This window comes from Pimephales promelas, chromosome 1, assembly GCF_988280905.1.
Source record: "Pimephales promelas chromosome 1, fPimPro1.hap1.1, whole genome shotgun sequence".
Taxonomy (NCBI): Eukaryota; Metazoa; Chordata; class Actinopteri; order Cypriniformes; family Leuciscidae; genus Pimephales; species Pimephales promelas.
Window position 1 is genome coordinate 5,328,885 of NC_142769.1, and position 16,621 is coordinate 5,345,505.

The window sequence follows — 16,621 nt, forward strand, 5'->3', positions numbered from 1 at the left end:
GAGGTAAAACGATATAAATACTGCTTGTTTTCTCACACAAACCGCTCGTTTCACGTCTTAGGCCATCAATGTGGACTTACATTCACGAGTCATTAAATCATGTTTAATTTGGACTTCTCTGTGCATGCTCTTTGAGGTGGTGACCATAGACCTGCATTATATGACTGACAGACATGAACGGTTTGACCTAAAAATATTTATAGTCACTGTCCCCTTCAGTTACACCTGTTCAAAACACAAATATCTAATCAGCCAATCACATGTCCGCAGCTCAATGCATTTAGGCACATAGACATGATCAAGATGATCATAGTAAATTATGGAGAAGAAATGCGATTTAAGTTACTTTGCTGGGTTGTTGGTGCCAGACGGGCTGGTCTGAGTATCACAGAAAATGTTTTTTTTAAAGCAGCCATCGTGTCAATATGGACCAGATTCTCTGAGGAATGCATATTAAATCTATATGCCACAAAGAATAAGGCAGTTCTGAAGGCAAAATGTGGTCCAACCTGGTACTAGCAAGGTGAACCTAAGATTAAGCCAGGATTATGTCTTAGTTCAATTAGGAAATTTAAGTAGCTTCTATAAACATGCATTAGAAAGAAAAAAAAGATTACATGGTGTGCATCTTGAAAAAAACAAAGGCAGTGACATAAGATAGGCTATGTCAGTGCAAGTCACTTTCAGTTAAACTCAAACATGCATTTTGGGACTTTAGTCAAAGCCTTGTCCGTGAAAAAAAATAAGTGTATTGTTTAGGTATAGGCCTAACAATTATTAATAATTTAAATGAAACTTTAACAACTTTGTTGGGCAGAAGAATTTTGTCTAAAAAGCCATAATTCTTTCCATTCTATGTCACTGAATGTATTATTCCGACAACTTAAAATAATACAAATCTGAGTTCTATTTATTATTGATCTAGATTTGGAACGCGTTGCTCTTGAAGTGATGACGCGGGAAGTGGGCGGGGCCCCAGAGGAAACAGACAACTGTTTCAAGAGTCGTGCTGCTGGCTGTGTTTATACACACACACACACACACAAACACATATACAAACACACACTACGAAGAGCGCTGGCCGACATAAACACTTTTTAAATGATATTTAGAAGTGTCATTGGCTGCTTTTTCGACACCTGGCTTTTGTTTGTTTTCGTTTTTCGTTTCGTCCAAATTAACGATGGCAGTTTGTTAGAAGCTGCGGTTGAAGAGCAAGTCTGTCATTTTCTCGGCGGGTCGGAGGATCTGCGATGCCCTCTGATTTCACAACGCTCTTCAGCGCGGATATCGACCTCGATTCGCCAAAGTCCCTCTACTCCAAAGGTAACTCACTTTCTGCTTACTTTCAGCATACTGTACATTTACTGCGTGCACGCGCAGCCAGGCTGTGTTCCCAAACCTAGTGCGTTGCCTACCTAGACACCATCACGGGCGCGCTCAAGTTCACTATGATGCCCAAAAGTGCTGTCTATGTGGTAACACTTTATTTTACAGTCACAACATGTGCCTGTTTAGTAGCCTAATAACTATAAACTATGCATAATTACGTGCGACTGACCCCTATCTAAACATATAGTAACTGTACATGTAGTTAATTGTTATTACACAGTACTTGAATGCATAATGACAGTGTAACACAGAAAGTGTAACAGTGCTCACTTGGATTTGTTGTGTGTTCGTCTGTGTAATGTCAAGCAGTTTGTTTGTTAGTTTACATAGTCCATGTGACAAGTGGTTTAAATGGTGACCAAATAAATGAGATGGTGTGAGATGATGCACACATTGCATGTGTGTGTTTGTGTGTTTGAGGGGCGGGGTGTGCATTCTTTATTTAACTTACATCAGCATATTACTATTTATTTGGTTTATAAATATCTCTGATGGATTGAATGAATGAACGAGAAGACATTCATGGAGTTTGACATCTATTTAACACATTCTACATGAAACCATCTGGTGAAAAAATTGTGCAGAATATATAACGCTCCCAACTCCTCTGTTCTCTTAGAAAAATGAGAACGGCTTTAAATTTCAAGTTGTTCGTGCATGATGCCTCCACCTCCTTTGGTTATAGGAAAATGAACTCTCCTAATGAAAACCTCAGAGACTGTGTGTTGTTTTGACAGTGATTGAAAGCTGAATGAAGGTCTAAATAGAGTGAATATGACACATCTAAAGGTGTGTGTATGAGAGAAGTCAATGTCAATATGTGAACCTGTGTTATTTTAATATATATATATATATATATATATATACTGTATATATATATATATATATATATATATATATAGATTAGGGCTGTGCAAAAATTTATTGCGATTAATCGCATCCAAAATAAAAGTCTGTGTTTACATAATATATTTGTGTGTGCTGTATATAATTATTTTGTATATATAAATACACACACATGCATGTATATATTTAAGAAAATGTGTTATTCATATATAAAATATTTATATTTATATAATATAGATTATGTATTTATATATATATACAGAATTTAAGCGCAAATAATTCTTAAATATATACATGCATGCATAGGTATTTATATACAAAATAATTATATACAACACACACAAATATATTATGTAAGCACAGACTTTTATTTTGGATGCGATTAATCGCAATTAATTTTTGTACAGCCCTAATATATATATATATATAGTTGTCATGATTTAAGTTTTAGTAATTTTGTTAGCCTATGTGCTTTTTTTTTTTTATTAGTTGTTTGTTAGCCTATTTCTGGTTTTATTCCAGAAGTATTTAATTTTTTTAGGCTACTTCAGTTAATCCAATGTTACATTGCTAATTTTCATTGAATTGTTTTCTGTTGATTTATTTTGATCTAATAACTATATTTTATTTGAGCTTTGTTTTAATTAGCAAAACTATTTGTAATAGTGCTGTCAAATGACACATGAATGTGACACACACACACACACACAATATACACTGTAAAAATGAATATGCTTTATCTAATCAAAAAAAAATTGTGGCAACAGATTACAAGCAATATAATTATTTAAATTTAACAAATTAGAATTGAGTAATAATTAATCAAATTAATTCCTTAAGTTAACCATTTAAAATGAGTAAAACTTACAACAACCAAAAAAAAAAAAAGCATAAATTGAAGTCACCATTATGGTGATCAGTGTTTGTTTTAGGTTTGTTTTAAAATTACAATTTTCTCCTTTCGTGATTCTGCTTGTTAACATCAGGTGTCTTCAATGTTGGCAATATAAAATAATCTTTGTTAATAATCTTAATTAATCTTTGACATCTGTCTGTTAGTAAGATATTTATGTATTTTTTTGGGTGTAAACTTTATTCATTTTAAATGGTTAACCTTTAAGGAATAATTTGATTAATTATTACTCAATTCTAATTTGTTACATTTATTTAATAATATTGCTTGTAATCTGTTACCACAATTCTATTGATTAGATAAAGCATATTAATTTTTACAGTACATATAAAATATGTTAGATGCAATTAATCACGAGAAATTGATGCGGCTGCACTTTTGAATAGTTTTAGATGACAATAACAACAATATTTCAAGCAGCACTTCATAAAAACTGGGAGTAACTCAAACTGTGGTGGCCTCAAACATTGTTCTCATACTTGCAGAGTTATTATGGGCAGCGTTCTCATACACTGCTCTCGCATGAGGTCCTGGTGCATTTTTAATTTCCTGTGCATTAGATGTTCTTTATGTTGTTTGTATCGGCCTTAAACAGAGAGGCTGCAGTCTTAGATTTTAATTTGCCCAGTGATTTGATGTGGATTCAGGTGACGAGTGCTATTGCCAGGTGTGTATGTAGTATCCTGAATCAGGGCTTTAGTCACACATGTTACGTAAGACCCAGCCTAATCTCATTTGCAATTCTTTTTAATAGTCTGCTGGCCCGCCATGGCTGTTGTTATTGTTGTTGCTTCACATTCAAGACATCCAGACCACATTTTTAGTCATTGTTTAGCTGTTTTTGTCCATTTCTTTTCAGATACACTTTGACATTGACTTCTGTTGTTCAAGTAATGAAGTGTTCCCTGTCCCTCTGAATTGTCTTGCAATAAATATAGAGTATAATAATATAGAGAAGGGCATCATTCCGAACTTCAACAAAAGTTAAGAAGCTCAAGTTCCACTAAATGTTTCATTGCCAGTGAAATGTAGTAGGACAATGAAAATGTCACTCTTAAGAATAAAGGTAAATAATGTATTTTTCTCCAATGATGCCATAGAAGAACTATTTTGGGTTCCCAAGAACAGTTCCCAAAATAACCATTTGTATTAACCTTTTTTACACTTTATCTTTTGTGAAATTGAAAAGTGATATGGATTTTAAAGAGGTAATAATACATTTTTGGTATGTTTTAGCTTACCTCAAGGGCATCCAAGATGTAGGTGTCTTTGTTTCCAATTTTGATATTTTTAGGTCAAACCGTTCTTGTCTGTCAGTCATATAATGGAGGTCTATGGTCACCACCTCAAAGAGCATGCACAGAGAAGTCCTAATTAAACATGATTTAATGACTCGTAAATGTAAGTACACATTGATGGCCTAAGACATGAAACGAGCGGTTTGTGTGAGAAAACAAACAGTATTTATATCGTTTTTATCTCTTGTAAGCACAGCCACATCCAAGTGATCTGAGGGCGCTGGCGCTTCGGTCTGCGCAAGCGCTGGAAAGCGCCGTAAGTGATCTCTCGCGTGGTTGCAAAAAAAATAAATAAATCAATGTTGTCTGTTGATATAGTGAAATGATCTTCCATTGCGATTTCCTGTTTATCTAAATATGTTTAGATCTTCACAGTGAAGGATAACACTTCCAAAATCTCTGTGTAAATAATGAGTGACGTACACGCGCGAGAAATCTCTTCCGGCGCTTGCTCAGACCACTTACATTGTTATGTAGGTTTGTAACAGGAAGTGAGACTGGGATTGTTTAGAATCGATTCTTTCTTCAAGGAGACGATGACTTTTTGTTGAGCACTTTGACCTTTAAACCTTTGCTGACCTTTTACATTCACAAAAAGTTATATTACAAACTGCATGAAAGATAATATTGAATATACCTTCTATATATCCATCCATTAATACCTGACAATGGACATTAACCCTAATGTAGTGCATTGTATGCCTGTTTGATTCAATAATAATGATTGTCTTTACTTTGTAACCATCATAAGAATTACAGTATGTGAATACAACACTCCATTTATGTAACGCCTTCTTCAGGTTAAAGACCTTTTGGTGGTTCAGACCCCTGGCCTAGAGTAATAAATAAATGACCTCCATATCCACTTCCTCTGGCCAGATATCTGAGGTGAACACAAGGTTACGCAGTGACGGGGGTTAAAAACCTCAACCTTATCAGGTTAACAAGATAAGACGAGTCGTGAGACATTTTACCTTTCGCTTTTAAATGAGATGTTGACTACGGAGAGTAATAGTCAGGTTTTGGAGGATGGCCTTCAAATGTTTTAGTGTAAAATTGGCATGTGAAAGATAATTATATATATATATATATACATTTTAGTTACATTTTTAGTAAATTTGTTGTGTCATTTTTATCATAGTTGTTGTTTCAGTTTATTAAAATGTTTAGTTATTTGTATATTTTTAGTACTTTATTCTATAATTAGTTTTTTTTTTTCAAATAATGAAATGTTTTAGTTTTATATTAGTTAAGGATAATAATCCTGCTATTTGTTTATGATACTGGATGAGTTTTATTTTATTTTGACATTGAGCACACAAAGACGAATTTTAATTGGACAAAGCTGTTTTTACACTGTAAAAAATATTTTCATGATTTGTGATCATTTTTTTTCTTTTGTCAAATCAACTTAAATAATTTATGTAGTTCAGGTAACATAATATTTTGAGTTTCTGATGGTCAAATCAATCTCCTTCATTGTATTAACTCAATTTTTCCATTTCAATGAACTTAAAATTTGAAGGCAACCAGGTTACTTCATTTTTTAAGTTAAACCAACAATATTTTTTTACTGTGTAGATAATTGTTTGAAAAAGTGATATTTACTGTTGAAATTCCCATTCACTGACTTTTAGAGGTTGCTTGTGACTGTAAATCACGTTTTTTAAATATTCGGACATTTCCAGGTTTTCCATGATGTTTCGTTTAATCCTCTTTTTAAATAGTCCTGTGGTCAGACATTATTTCACATAGTATCTCATTATTATGAAACTACATGCTGAATAGTTTAAAAAAAATTAGACGTGTTAAAAAAATTGTAGATTGAGTCTCCAATGGCGTGAGAGTAAAAAAAGTGGCAGGGGTCTGGGAAACGGGCAATCCGTCTAATGAGCTTATAGTCAGTAGATTAGGCCTTTTCTCATAGACCCACGCCAGTTTTGTTCCGTCATCGCACGTGTTCGCTCTTTCAGTATTCTTGTCACTCTCTTACATCTGCAGTTGACCTTTTCACATTGTTGTTTCCCCTTCCGCATCCCTGCCGCGCGGATCTCTTGGAGTGGACTGGCTAATGAGCTCATGTGTCATGTGACGTGGGATGAGATGTAGCTAAGCATATGGCTGTGCATTCCCAGAAGGATGGCAAAACGCCCTGGAGATGTGGCTTGTGAATTTATTTTTAGCTAGATGTTGTTTGGTATGTGAGCTCTGAAAACACATTGTCCAGCTTGAGTGGCTGTGCGATGTGGGATTGATTTGCAGCCAAGATCTGATTATTTCCATGCAGCTGATCACTGTTTTCTATAGAGGTAAATCCTGTTTTCATTCACTGGATTAGCTCCCTCCATTCATTAAGTCAATGGGATATACTGTAGGAAGCCGGTCTACCTATATGTGTCCTGTAATGTGACATTATTAAGAAATCGAAAATAGTTTAAATGAACAGCTATTATTAATCTTTAATGATTCCAATAGTTTCTGTTTGTGTGCCCTGAAATTATTTTTTATTTTAAAAGTGATTTTGTCAAACTTCCGGACTAATATAAAATAGCAAACGCTATTTTATAATCTGAGGTTAATCAATATTGTGAAATCCTCCTCAATTGCAGTTTAGAACATTCTATTATTTTTTCGAGTAGATATGTTTGGAATGGCAAATATGCTTCAATTGCTTTGTCAACATAAAGAACACTAAAAACTGCTTCACTCTTTATTAATATTTGAAAAAGTTTTGTCCGCAAAATCAAATTCATGGGTCACCCCTGCAGAACTTCATGGCTGTTTGTCAAGGTTAATAAGTCTATTAAAATATAAGATAATTTGACATTTTTATGACAAGGCAAGAATGTTAGTTTTGGATGTAAAATGTCATGTGGTGCGACTCCCCAAAAACGTATAAATAATAAAAAATAATAATGATATAATAAAGAAAAAAATAATAAAGATGTGTGCACTCATATGTATTCAATGTGTACCCTTCCTTCCTTCCTTCCTCTCTCCCTCCCTTCCTCATTCCTTTCTTTCTTTCTTTCATTTCACTTCCTTCTTCCTTTCTTTTCACTTCCTTGTTTACCTCCTTCCTTTCACTTCCTCTGACCTCCTTCCTTCTATCATTACTTTCCCTTTCATTCATTTCTTTCTCTTTCCATTCTACACTTTTCCCTTTCTCTTTCATTTCTTTCCCTTTCCCTTCTTTCCTTTCTCTTTTCTTTCTTTGTCTTTCACTTTTCCTTTACTTATTTCACTTTTCCTTTCCTTTCTTTCTCTTTCCTTCTTTTCCTTTCCAGTTCCTTTCTTCCTCTTCTTTCACTTTACATTTTCTTTCTTTCCCTTTCCCTCCTTTCTCTTTCTCTTTCCTTCCTGTCTTTCTTACACTTTCCCTTTCCATTCTTCCCCTTTCCATTCTTCCCCTTTCTTTCCTTTCCTTTTCCTTTCTTTCTCTCCCTTTCATTTCTTTCCCCTTTCCTGATCTTTATTTCCATTTCCTTTCTGTCCCCTTCCCTTCTTTATTAAATCAAATGAAAATGGTCTATGTAACTCAATATGTCTGTGCTGTCTTTTTGTACTTAATAGAAATCACATTGTTAACTCAATTGTTGAAGAAATTGTTGATCAAAAGTCTCTGTTGCGCTTCACATCAAGTTGCTGTTCTGAATCAGTCACTTATAAGGTCCCATTTCAGTTTGGATGCTGTTTCTTTAGGCAGAATATTGCAAGGCAGTCTACTAGTGTAAACTCTCACTGTGTAAATGTGTTTTCTTCTAATATTTGTCTTTATTGGTTATTTTTTTCTTGATTACTGTTCTCCAGACAGAGCCAATCCATGTTTTCTGAATAAACAAAACACAAAGGCCCATGCAGAACAAAATTAGGCCTTAGTGGTTTGGCCTCTGGTGATGCTTCTATTTCACAGACTGCTGAAATGTACCAGTCAACTATGTGCTAATGTAACATGTGCTACCAGCCTAAATTGTGCAATGTGTGCGCTAAATGAGTTTCTTTCTTCTTGCTAGTTTTGTATGCAAGTTGTTGGAAAATGGTGTTCACATCTAAAGGACGGCAGGTCTGCACTCCATATTAGCTTCCATTTGCCAAGGACCGCCCAAGAAAGCAACCAATCACAGTTTGTTTTGTTCAGTGTCATTTTTATAGGGAGTTGAAAATGAAAGGTCGATGTCCCCACAATAACAGACTGCCAAGCAATTTATTTAAGTATATTGTGTAAGTTTACTGCAACAATGCCACAACAATGGTGCGGTCAACTTCACATTGTTACTGAACAGAGACTCACAACAAGGATGATAAGGTTAATAATCAGTTTATTTGAGATCGGCAGGTATACGGACCTAAAACAGGTAAGTATCCCTGATGTTGACAAACAGGAATGATGAATGATATACTGACAGTTCCTTCGTGTTGTAGATGGATGAGGAGGTAGTGAATGAGGTGGATGATGGCAGCTGGTGCACACACAGAAGAAGGGAGAGAGGTAAGTAGCCGTTGTACGAGAAAGATCCACAGAATACCAGGGAAACGTCTACCTGAAATCCTGGAGAATTCAATTAATCAGATAACAGCTGTGTTTCCCATTTTGTGTGCCATATGCACCTGGCATTCAGCCAACGATCCATGGGTCCTGCCTGATCCCTGACAGTACCTCCCCTCCTCTCCACGGCCCGCTCCTGGTTGATCTGTCGTGTGATTGTGAAGGTACCAACGTATCTGGGACTCAGCTTCTTGCAGGACAGGTGCAGCTTGATGTCCCGTGTGGAAAGCCAAACCTTCTGTACTGGTTGGTACTCAGGCGTTTCGGCTCTCCGGGTGTTCGCTTGGATCCTCTGTCTGCGCACTGCAGGTGGTGATGTGCCTCGTCCCAGACCCTCTCACTCTCTCATGACCAATGGTCGATCGATAGAGGGGATTTCGGATGGTTCCCCGGACCACGAAAACAGTGGAGGCTGGTTTGAATGAGGATGGTATCCTGATGAAAGACTGATGGTCACACCTAGGAGTTTGAAGAAAGCTCTCCATACCTGGGAGATGAATTGAGGGTCTCGATCAGACACTATGTCCTCTGGAATCCCAAAGTACCGGAATACATGGTTGAGTTCGGAAGTGGTCATGGCAGGGGGTAATTCCTTCAGAGGGATTTAGAAAATCGGTCTACTAAGACTAGTATGCATGCGTTACCTTCTGATGGTGGTAGGTCGGTGGCAAAATCCACTCCCACGTGTGACCAGGGAATCCCCTGCTGCTGAGAAAACACCGCTCAGGCCCCGGTGGTGGATGCATCGACCTCTACGATGAATGGCTTGTTAGGGTCTGGATGAATCAGGAGCGGTGCGCTGGTGAATGAGTCTTCGAGGCTTTGGAAAGCTTGGGTGGTGGTCAATGTCCAGACTTGGGCTTATTCTTGAGGAGGTTGGTTAACGGAGAGGTCATGGAGCTGTAATTGTGAATGAAGCAGCGATAGAAGTTTGCAAATCCTAGGAAATGTTGGAGTTCCTTAAAGGTTGAATGGCCAGTTTCGAAGAGCATTTACCTTCCCCTCATCCATCTGGATGCCGTGTTCACTGATGTTTTAGCCTAGGAATTTCACAGTAGCTTGATGGAAGGAGCATTTCTCAGCTTTCAGGAAGAGCTGGTGTTCTCTGAGGTGTTGAAGGACCTCCACAACGTGTTGGCGATGTTCGGCCAGGCTCTGGGAAAATATCAGAATATTATCTATGTAGACGATCACGAAACGATGAAGGAAGTCCCGGAGCACCTCGTGCATGAAATCCTGGAATACAGAGGGGGTGTTTACTAACCCATATGGCACGACCAGGTGTTCATATTGCCCTGTTGGGGTCACAAAAGCGCTCTTCCACTCGTCCCCCTCCCGAGGTTATATGTGCTGCGGAGGTCAAACTTGCGGAGGTCAAAGTTGTTCCAGGGCTGCTGGGACGAGGGGAAATGGATAACGGAATTTGACTGTGATGCTGTTGAGTGCTCTGTAATCTATGCAGGGCCACAAGCCTCAGTCTTTCTTTGCCACAAAGAAAAAGCTTGTAGCAGCAGAGGAAGTGGAAGGGCGGATATAGCCCTGTTGTAGATCCTCTTTCACGTAATCCTCCATGGCCTTTTGTCCTGGAAGAGGCAAAGGATATATTTTACCGTGGCTCATCCGGAAGGAGGTCAATGGCACAGTCCCATGGCCGGTGTTGAGGCTACGACGATGCCCTTTTGGGGCAGAAGACATCACTGTAGAGGGTGTAGCAGGCGGAGATGTCAATTGATTGCTGTTCTACAGGACTTTCAATTAAATGGAGTTGGAGTTGAGAGGAAGCATCACAGGTTGAGGTAAGTTTCCTGCTGACCAGAGTCAAGGAGGGCAAGTACTTGAAGAGGGATATTTGAGGGAGTTATAAGAGGGAGTAAGGAGGACTTCAATGGTGAGAGGTTGCATATTGGCAGACGCATAATGTATGACACTCACCATGGGTCTTGGTGGACGGATCGGACTGGCAGTGATGATATGGCCACCAGCACCACAGTACAAGTAGACCCTGGGTCAGCTGCCTCTGCCACTCGGTGTGGATGAGAGGAGCATTGTCCAGTTGCATGGGCTCTGGTTCTGGAGAACTGGTATCCTCTGGTTGGGGAAGGGATGGGGCCAGCCACGTTGCTCATCCAAACAGGGCGGCATACGACGGTCGGTTAGGATGGAGAGACAAATGGACTTTTCGAGACCGAGCATGTCGTCTTAGGCTGCAAGATGCAGTCGTAATGTAGGATTCAAACCCAGCCGATAGGTGGTGAGGAGCGAGGCTGCTGCTAACATCCTGAACTTGAGGGCATAATCAGAAACAGTCATCTTACCTTGATTGAGATGGTACAATTGCTCACCGATTGAAGTATTGCCCTCAGGGAAATGAGGTCCATTCTCTTTTGTGCCCAGTGGAGCGCTCGCCCCTTCAGCAGGGAGAGAATGAAGGCAATCTTAGCTGGTGCGCACGCAGAAGAAGGGAGAGAGGTAAGTAGCCGTTGTACGAGAGGGAAGACCAGGAATCCACGTAAGACCAGGGAAGAGTTTGAGGACATGCAGGTGGAGGATGCAGGTAGACAAAACAGTAATACGTAACATACACTGTACTGGAGGTAAGTGATGAACGTAAATGAGAGGCCTTACACAAACGAGACCAGACAATGTGATCATGAATGACGTGCAGGTGCGGGTGATTAGTATTCAGGTGATTCAGGTGATGGAGGAGCCTGACTGATCCCTGACACACAAACTTTTAAAAATCCTGCGTTTAGTTGATCCTGATAAGGGCTCATTGTCACAGTTTTTCCATAAGGGGGTTTGGCTTTGTTTCTTGGCGGACTGTTATTAAAACGTGACATACGCGTCTACCCGAAATCCTGGAGAATTCGACCAATCAGATAATGACTTCAAAACTCCCCAAGTATTTCCCATTTTGTGTGCCATATGCATCAGGCGTTCAGCCAACGGTCCATGGGTGTGAAATCCGAGGCTGAGACTACATCTAAGTGACTTGTGAGGTCTTAGTGAGGGCTAGTGGGCTTAAGGGGTGAATTTCTACGTCATTGCACATTTTTCAGTCCAAAGTTTGCATGTAATAAAAAACGGATTAGAAAAGGTTTATCCCACCCCTCTCAAACTGAAGTTTCAATCGGTTTGGACATTTTTATTCCAAATTGAGGTGTTTACATTGTAATCAGAATACATTGCTCCATGTAAATGCGCCTTTTGTCTGTTTTACCTTTAAGCTCAGCTGTTTGTTGTCTATACTGAGAAATGACAGTTGCAAGCAGACTAGTTTTGACTTATGAAATATGATCCCGATGGTCCAGCCTTCTCTTGATGTCACGTTCTTTATTCTTCTTCCTCTGCCAGCCTAAGGTGAAGTGTGCTGCTGTCATGCCCGAATAACTCCTGCCTCAAAATTCCTTGTTAGTTAATGGTTAACACTAACCAAACTGTAATTTAAAGAGGCAGAGAGAAAATAAAAGAGTTCCTGACTCTGGGTCAAAATATTACCTCCCCCACTATTTGCCGTGCACACTCTGGATGTTGTTCTAGAGCCAACAAAGAAATGCACGAGTGGTTAAACTATATCACCAGCCCCTGGCAACTGCTGAAGAGGGCTTTGGAAAGGCTGTATATTTCCCATCTTCTCCCTTTAAGGAAAATCCACAAGTATCTAGTGTCTGTTTGAAGTGCTGGTGCATAGATATGACTGTGGTCCCTTCTTTATTATGAATCTATGAGTAAAGTATGTGCATGGACTTTATTATAAATTATAAAAAATTTTGGCTGAATCTATTAATTTATTGAAAAATCGATGCAATTCTTACAGTGACCTGAAAACACCTTGATTATTGTTTTTGCCCTTAAAAAATATTCTTGAAAGAAAAATTGTGAAACAAAAGTGCTTCAATGTTTGTTTATTTTTGAAAAAGTTTTGTCCACCAAGTCATGTGACCCTGTGACCCCTGCATGAAAGATGTAATGTTGTGTGACCCAAAACTTTATTGATATCTGAATAAATAATGTGAAATAATGATTACCATGTTTTTACATTACCATGTAATGGTAACACCACATGACATTTTCATTTAATGGCAAGTCATTAATTACAAAAATAATGTATATTTTTTATTTCTATTTTCAAGAGAGGCTTTTCAAAACCATAGGAAACCAGCATGAATACTACATTTCTTATTTCTATTGAACCAATGATAGTGTTAACCTTTTGTTTCAGTTCGGGCTAACACCAATACCCAAATGTCCTCGGGGTTGACAGATTTGATTGGTGAAGAAATAATTAGTAACACTTTACCCAAGACCTTACCGTATAATGTATTATAAAGGTTTTCATAATGTATAATGCACTATATCTTTTCATAAATATAAAAAAAGTTAAAAGGCATTATAATTTTCACAGATTCCTTGTGTTTTAATGCCTTGTGCTTTCTAAAAGTGTAAGAATGAATAGATCAATATTTTAATGTATTATAACTGCCAACTGGTTAAAATTATTCATGAGACAATGCATTACAAGGCATAATTAATGCATGAAAAATAAAGTAAGGAGGGGTCAGTTAAAGTGGACTCTACTGTCTGTCTCCTTTTAAAATGATTATATATGAAAAGTGCCTAAAACCCTTGACTCTTCCACCCTGACCCAGACACTTTTTAAAAGCCACACACGGTGTTAAATATGCAGGAAGTTAATCAAAAATCCAAGGAGTAGGTTTTCCATTGGCTGATGAGAAATACTCAGGTTACGGGATCGGCTTTCTTCTTAAAACCAGAGCCACACCGTAGAAGGCACTTCCTTGTGTCACATATTGTCCCTGACTGAGCAGGCGTTTTTTCCATCCCGATGGACAGTACGTTCTGAAACCCTAAAGCCAGATCCAGATTTGTGAGGGTGGTTGTCCTTTAAAAGGTTTTTCTTTCAAACACAAACAACTCTTGGTCAAAGTTCAAAAGCTTTCTCACTGACATAACCCATGACTTTGTTTCTCCAGCGGTTTTGTGAGCGTGTGTGAGGTTGAAGAGGAGTAGCTTAATTAAAATTTCCTGAGTTTTTATTCCTGCTCAGTGAGTCACCTGTTCTCTACCTTAGGGCAAAATTCAAAGCTATGCTTAGAGTGAGAAGAGTTTGTTCAATATCCAGTTGATCGCTTCTGCACTAGACAAACTTGACAGGCAAATTCTTGTGGTAAGGGATGAGATTTTGAATCAGTAACTAAGTCGTCACTTCTAAAGACTTCTAAAACTGATAAAAGCAGTGCTGATTTATGTTATATCACAATCTAATAAAAAGTGGGTCATTAAAATGTTTTACACAAAGTAATGGAGAAAAAATATAAAACCGTGAGAAGCAAACTTCTTAATTTGGTGGACCACATTTTTGTAGACCACTAATACACCAAATCTGGCGTAAAGTACCTCAGAACAACATGGCATCATGACTTTTGCGTAAACATACACACCACTTTCAAGTCAAGTGGCGTGTTATCTATACGCATTTTCAGCTATCCGCGTGTATGTCTACACCGTTAAATGTCCGAGTGATTGCGCGTGTATGTACACGCCGTTAAATGTCCGAGCGAAACGAAGCAAAATATAGTTCTACATCTGGGAATTGATATTTTTTTCTTAGGATGGTAGGGGAAGACTCATAAATGCTATTAACCCCAGTGATGAGTAGGTTTAGGGACAGGGATGGGGTAGGTCATATATTTATATATACAGTAATGTAACGTTAAGTCAACGGCGTTCATAAACACGCTGAAAAGTGATTATGCGTGTTGATAGCGCGCCAAAAATGGAAATACGAATTGGCGTGTCATACATACGCAATTTCTTGAGATCAGTCTGCTCAGAACAATTTCAGTTTTTTAGTAGTGTAACTGTACGTTCACACCACTGCCGACTTGAGCTTTCAAAGCGGCCGGAAGTCATTCATTTTCAATGGAAGCTGGCTTTTGTCAGCTGCAAGGAGCGTCAAATCTATCAGCGTCGCGCTTTGGGCGTTTGGGGCGTCAATCAGAAAGTTGAAAGAAGCTCAACTTTATGGTAATGAGCTGTGACGCGGTTCACCAGCAACCAATCGGAATATAGACGTCCTTCACTCTGGCTGATTCCGTGATACTTTCGTTCCTACCAAAACATTAGTTCCGAGAAAATGGAAGAGAAGCTAATCATCACCGTTGCTGTGTTTCTTACTGTTTCGTATCATTTCTGAAATTACGTTGGTTGCTAATAGGAACCGCATGAACGCAACTTTTATTTGAAATATTTACGAACGCTCGTTTTAAAGCGAGAATACTATAAATTTGCTCAGTGACACCGATTTGACCGCAATAATAATAATAATAGCTAACTATTTTTTTGTTTTAATTTTTTTTTGTTTTCAGCTGCTGATTTGATCGCGCACACACACTGCAGTTCAGACACAAATAATTATAATGTGAACTCAATCCAGCGTGGACAGGGGGAGTGGGGAGCAATTGAACTCGGGTTTGGACTGTGAATCAAAACAATTGTAAAAGCACCCTAAAAATAACCCTCAGTTTGCCCATAACATTCCTGTCACGTTCATGCCAGGCTCTCCTTCACTCACTCAGCCTTCATAGTCACCAGAGTCAGCCTACTGATCACACACACACACTGGCCTCATCTGAGAACATAGACTCTTATCTGGGTAAATCCTACTGTAAATGGTCCAGTGACCATCTGCAACGATCTTATTCTGTTTCAATTCAACTAACTTGCCTTCAAATCATCTCTCAGTCATCCAAGTCTATAGTAGAATAAGTTTACATATAGTTGTAAAGGTACTTATAGTCAGTTGAATAGTCTGTTGGGGAGCATCAAAATAAAATGTAAGCCGATACAAAGCAGACATTCTATTAATACTTAAAGGGGTCATGAACTGGCTTTTTAAATTTTATTATATTGTTGTCTGAGGTGAACTCATGACGTTCGCTTGGTTTTTGCATTCAAAAACATAAAAATGAGGCTATTTTCTACCCTAGTTTTGAGCCTAGCTGAAAAGCGTTTGGTTTTTATGGGCGTCTCGCACTGAAGACTTGGAAGTAAACGCCCACTGTTGTGAGTGGATAACAGTTTTGCATTATATGCATTATTATTATAATGAGTTTTAAATCACCCGTCGGTGCACTTGGTGGAAATTGTTTTGAAAATGTCCAATGTTGTAAAATGGCAACCGGAATGATTGGCCTATACATGTCTGTTCTTGCACCATTGCTGTCAGATCCAATATGGACGGCACAGCTGAAACTTTTTAGGTTGGGACTGTTAGCTGTAGAGATTCATGGCAAGTTTACTGATGCATGTCGTTTTGGGAATGTAAAATGTTAAATCTAAATTCTGTCATCATGAGTAAATTATTTTTATTTTTGGGTGAGATATTCTTTTAACTTAAAACTGTTAGCTGTGTTACCAGTTTATCATTTGTGCCATTTTTTTTTTGTCTTACTCCACTGTGAGATGATTTTATTTTGTTTCTGCTAACCTCAACTCTTGCCCAGGACAGGTGCATTGCTGTAATAATAGGTGTGTTCTCCTTGTGTCTAATGGATCGGCAGACATTCTACAGCCTTAATTAGATTGCTGGCCGAATCCTCTTAT

General features: G+C 38.2%; 1 protein-coding gene across 3 annotated transcripts in view; it reads left to right on the forward strand.

The window, feature by feature from the left end:
• The first annotated feature begins 987 nt into the window (after nt 1-987).
• The window catches only part of nfat5b (nuclear factor of activated T cells 5b), a 49,023-nt gene continuing 33,389 nt past the window's right edge, over nt 988-16,621 (forward strand). For 2 of the 3 annotated variants that reach the window (XM_089119156.1, XM_039690771.2), the window contains exon 1: nt 989-1,326. Coding sequence is in view for 2 of the 3 variants with exons in the window: in XM_039690771.2 (XP_039546705.2) it covers nt 1,254-1,326 (73 nt within the window). In the remaining variant the exon portion in view is untranslated. Of the gene's footprint in view, nt 1,327-16,621 lie in introns of all 3 variants that reach the window. The other variant, XM_039690772.2, reaches the window with a different exon arrangement.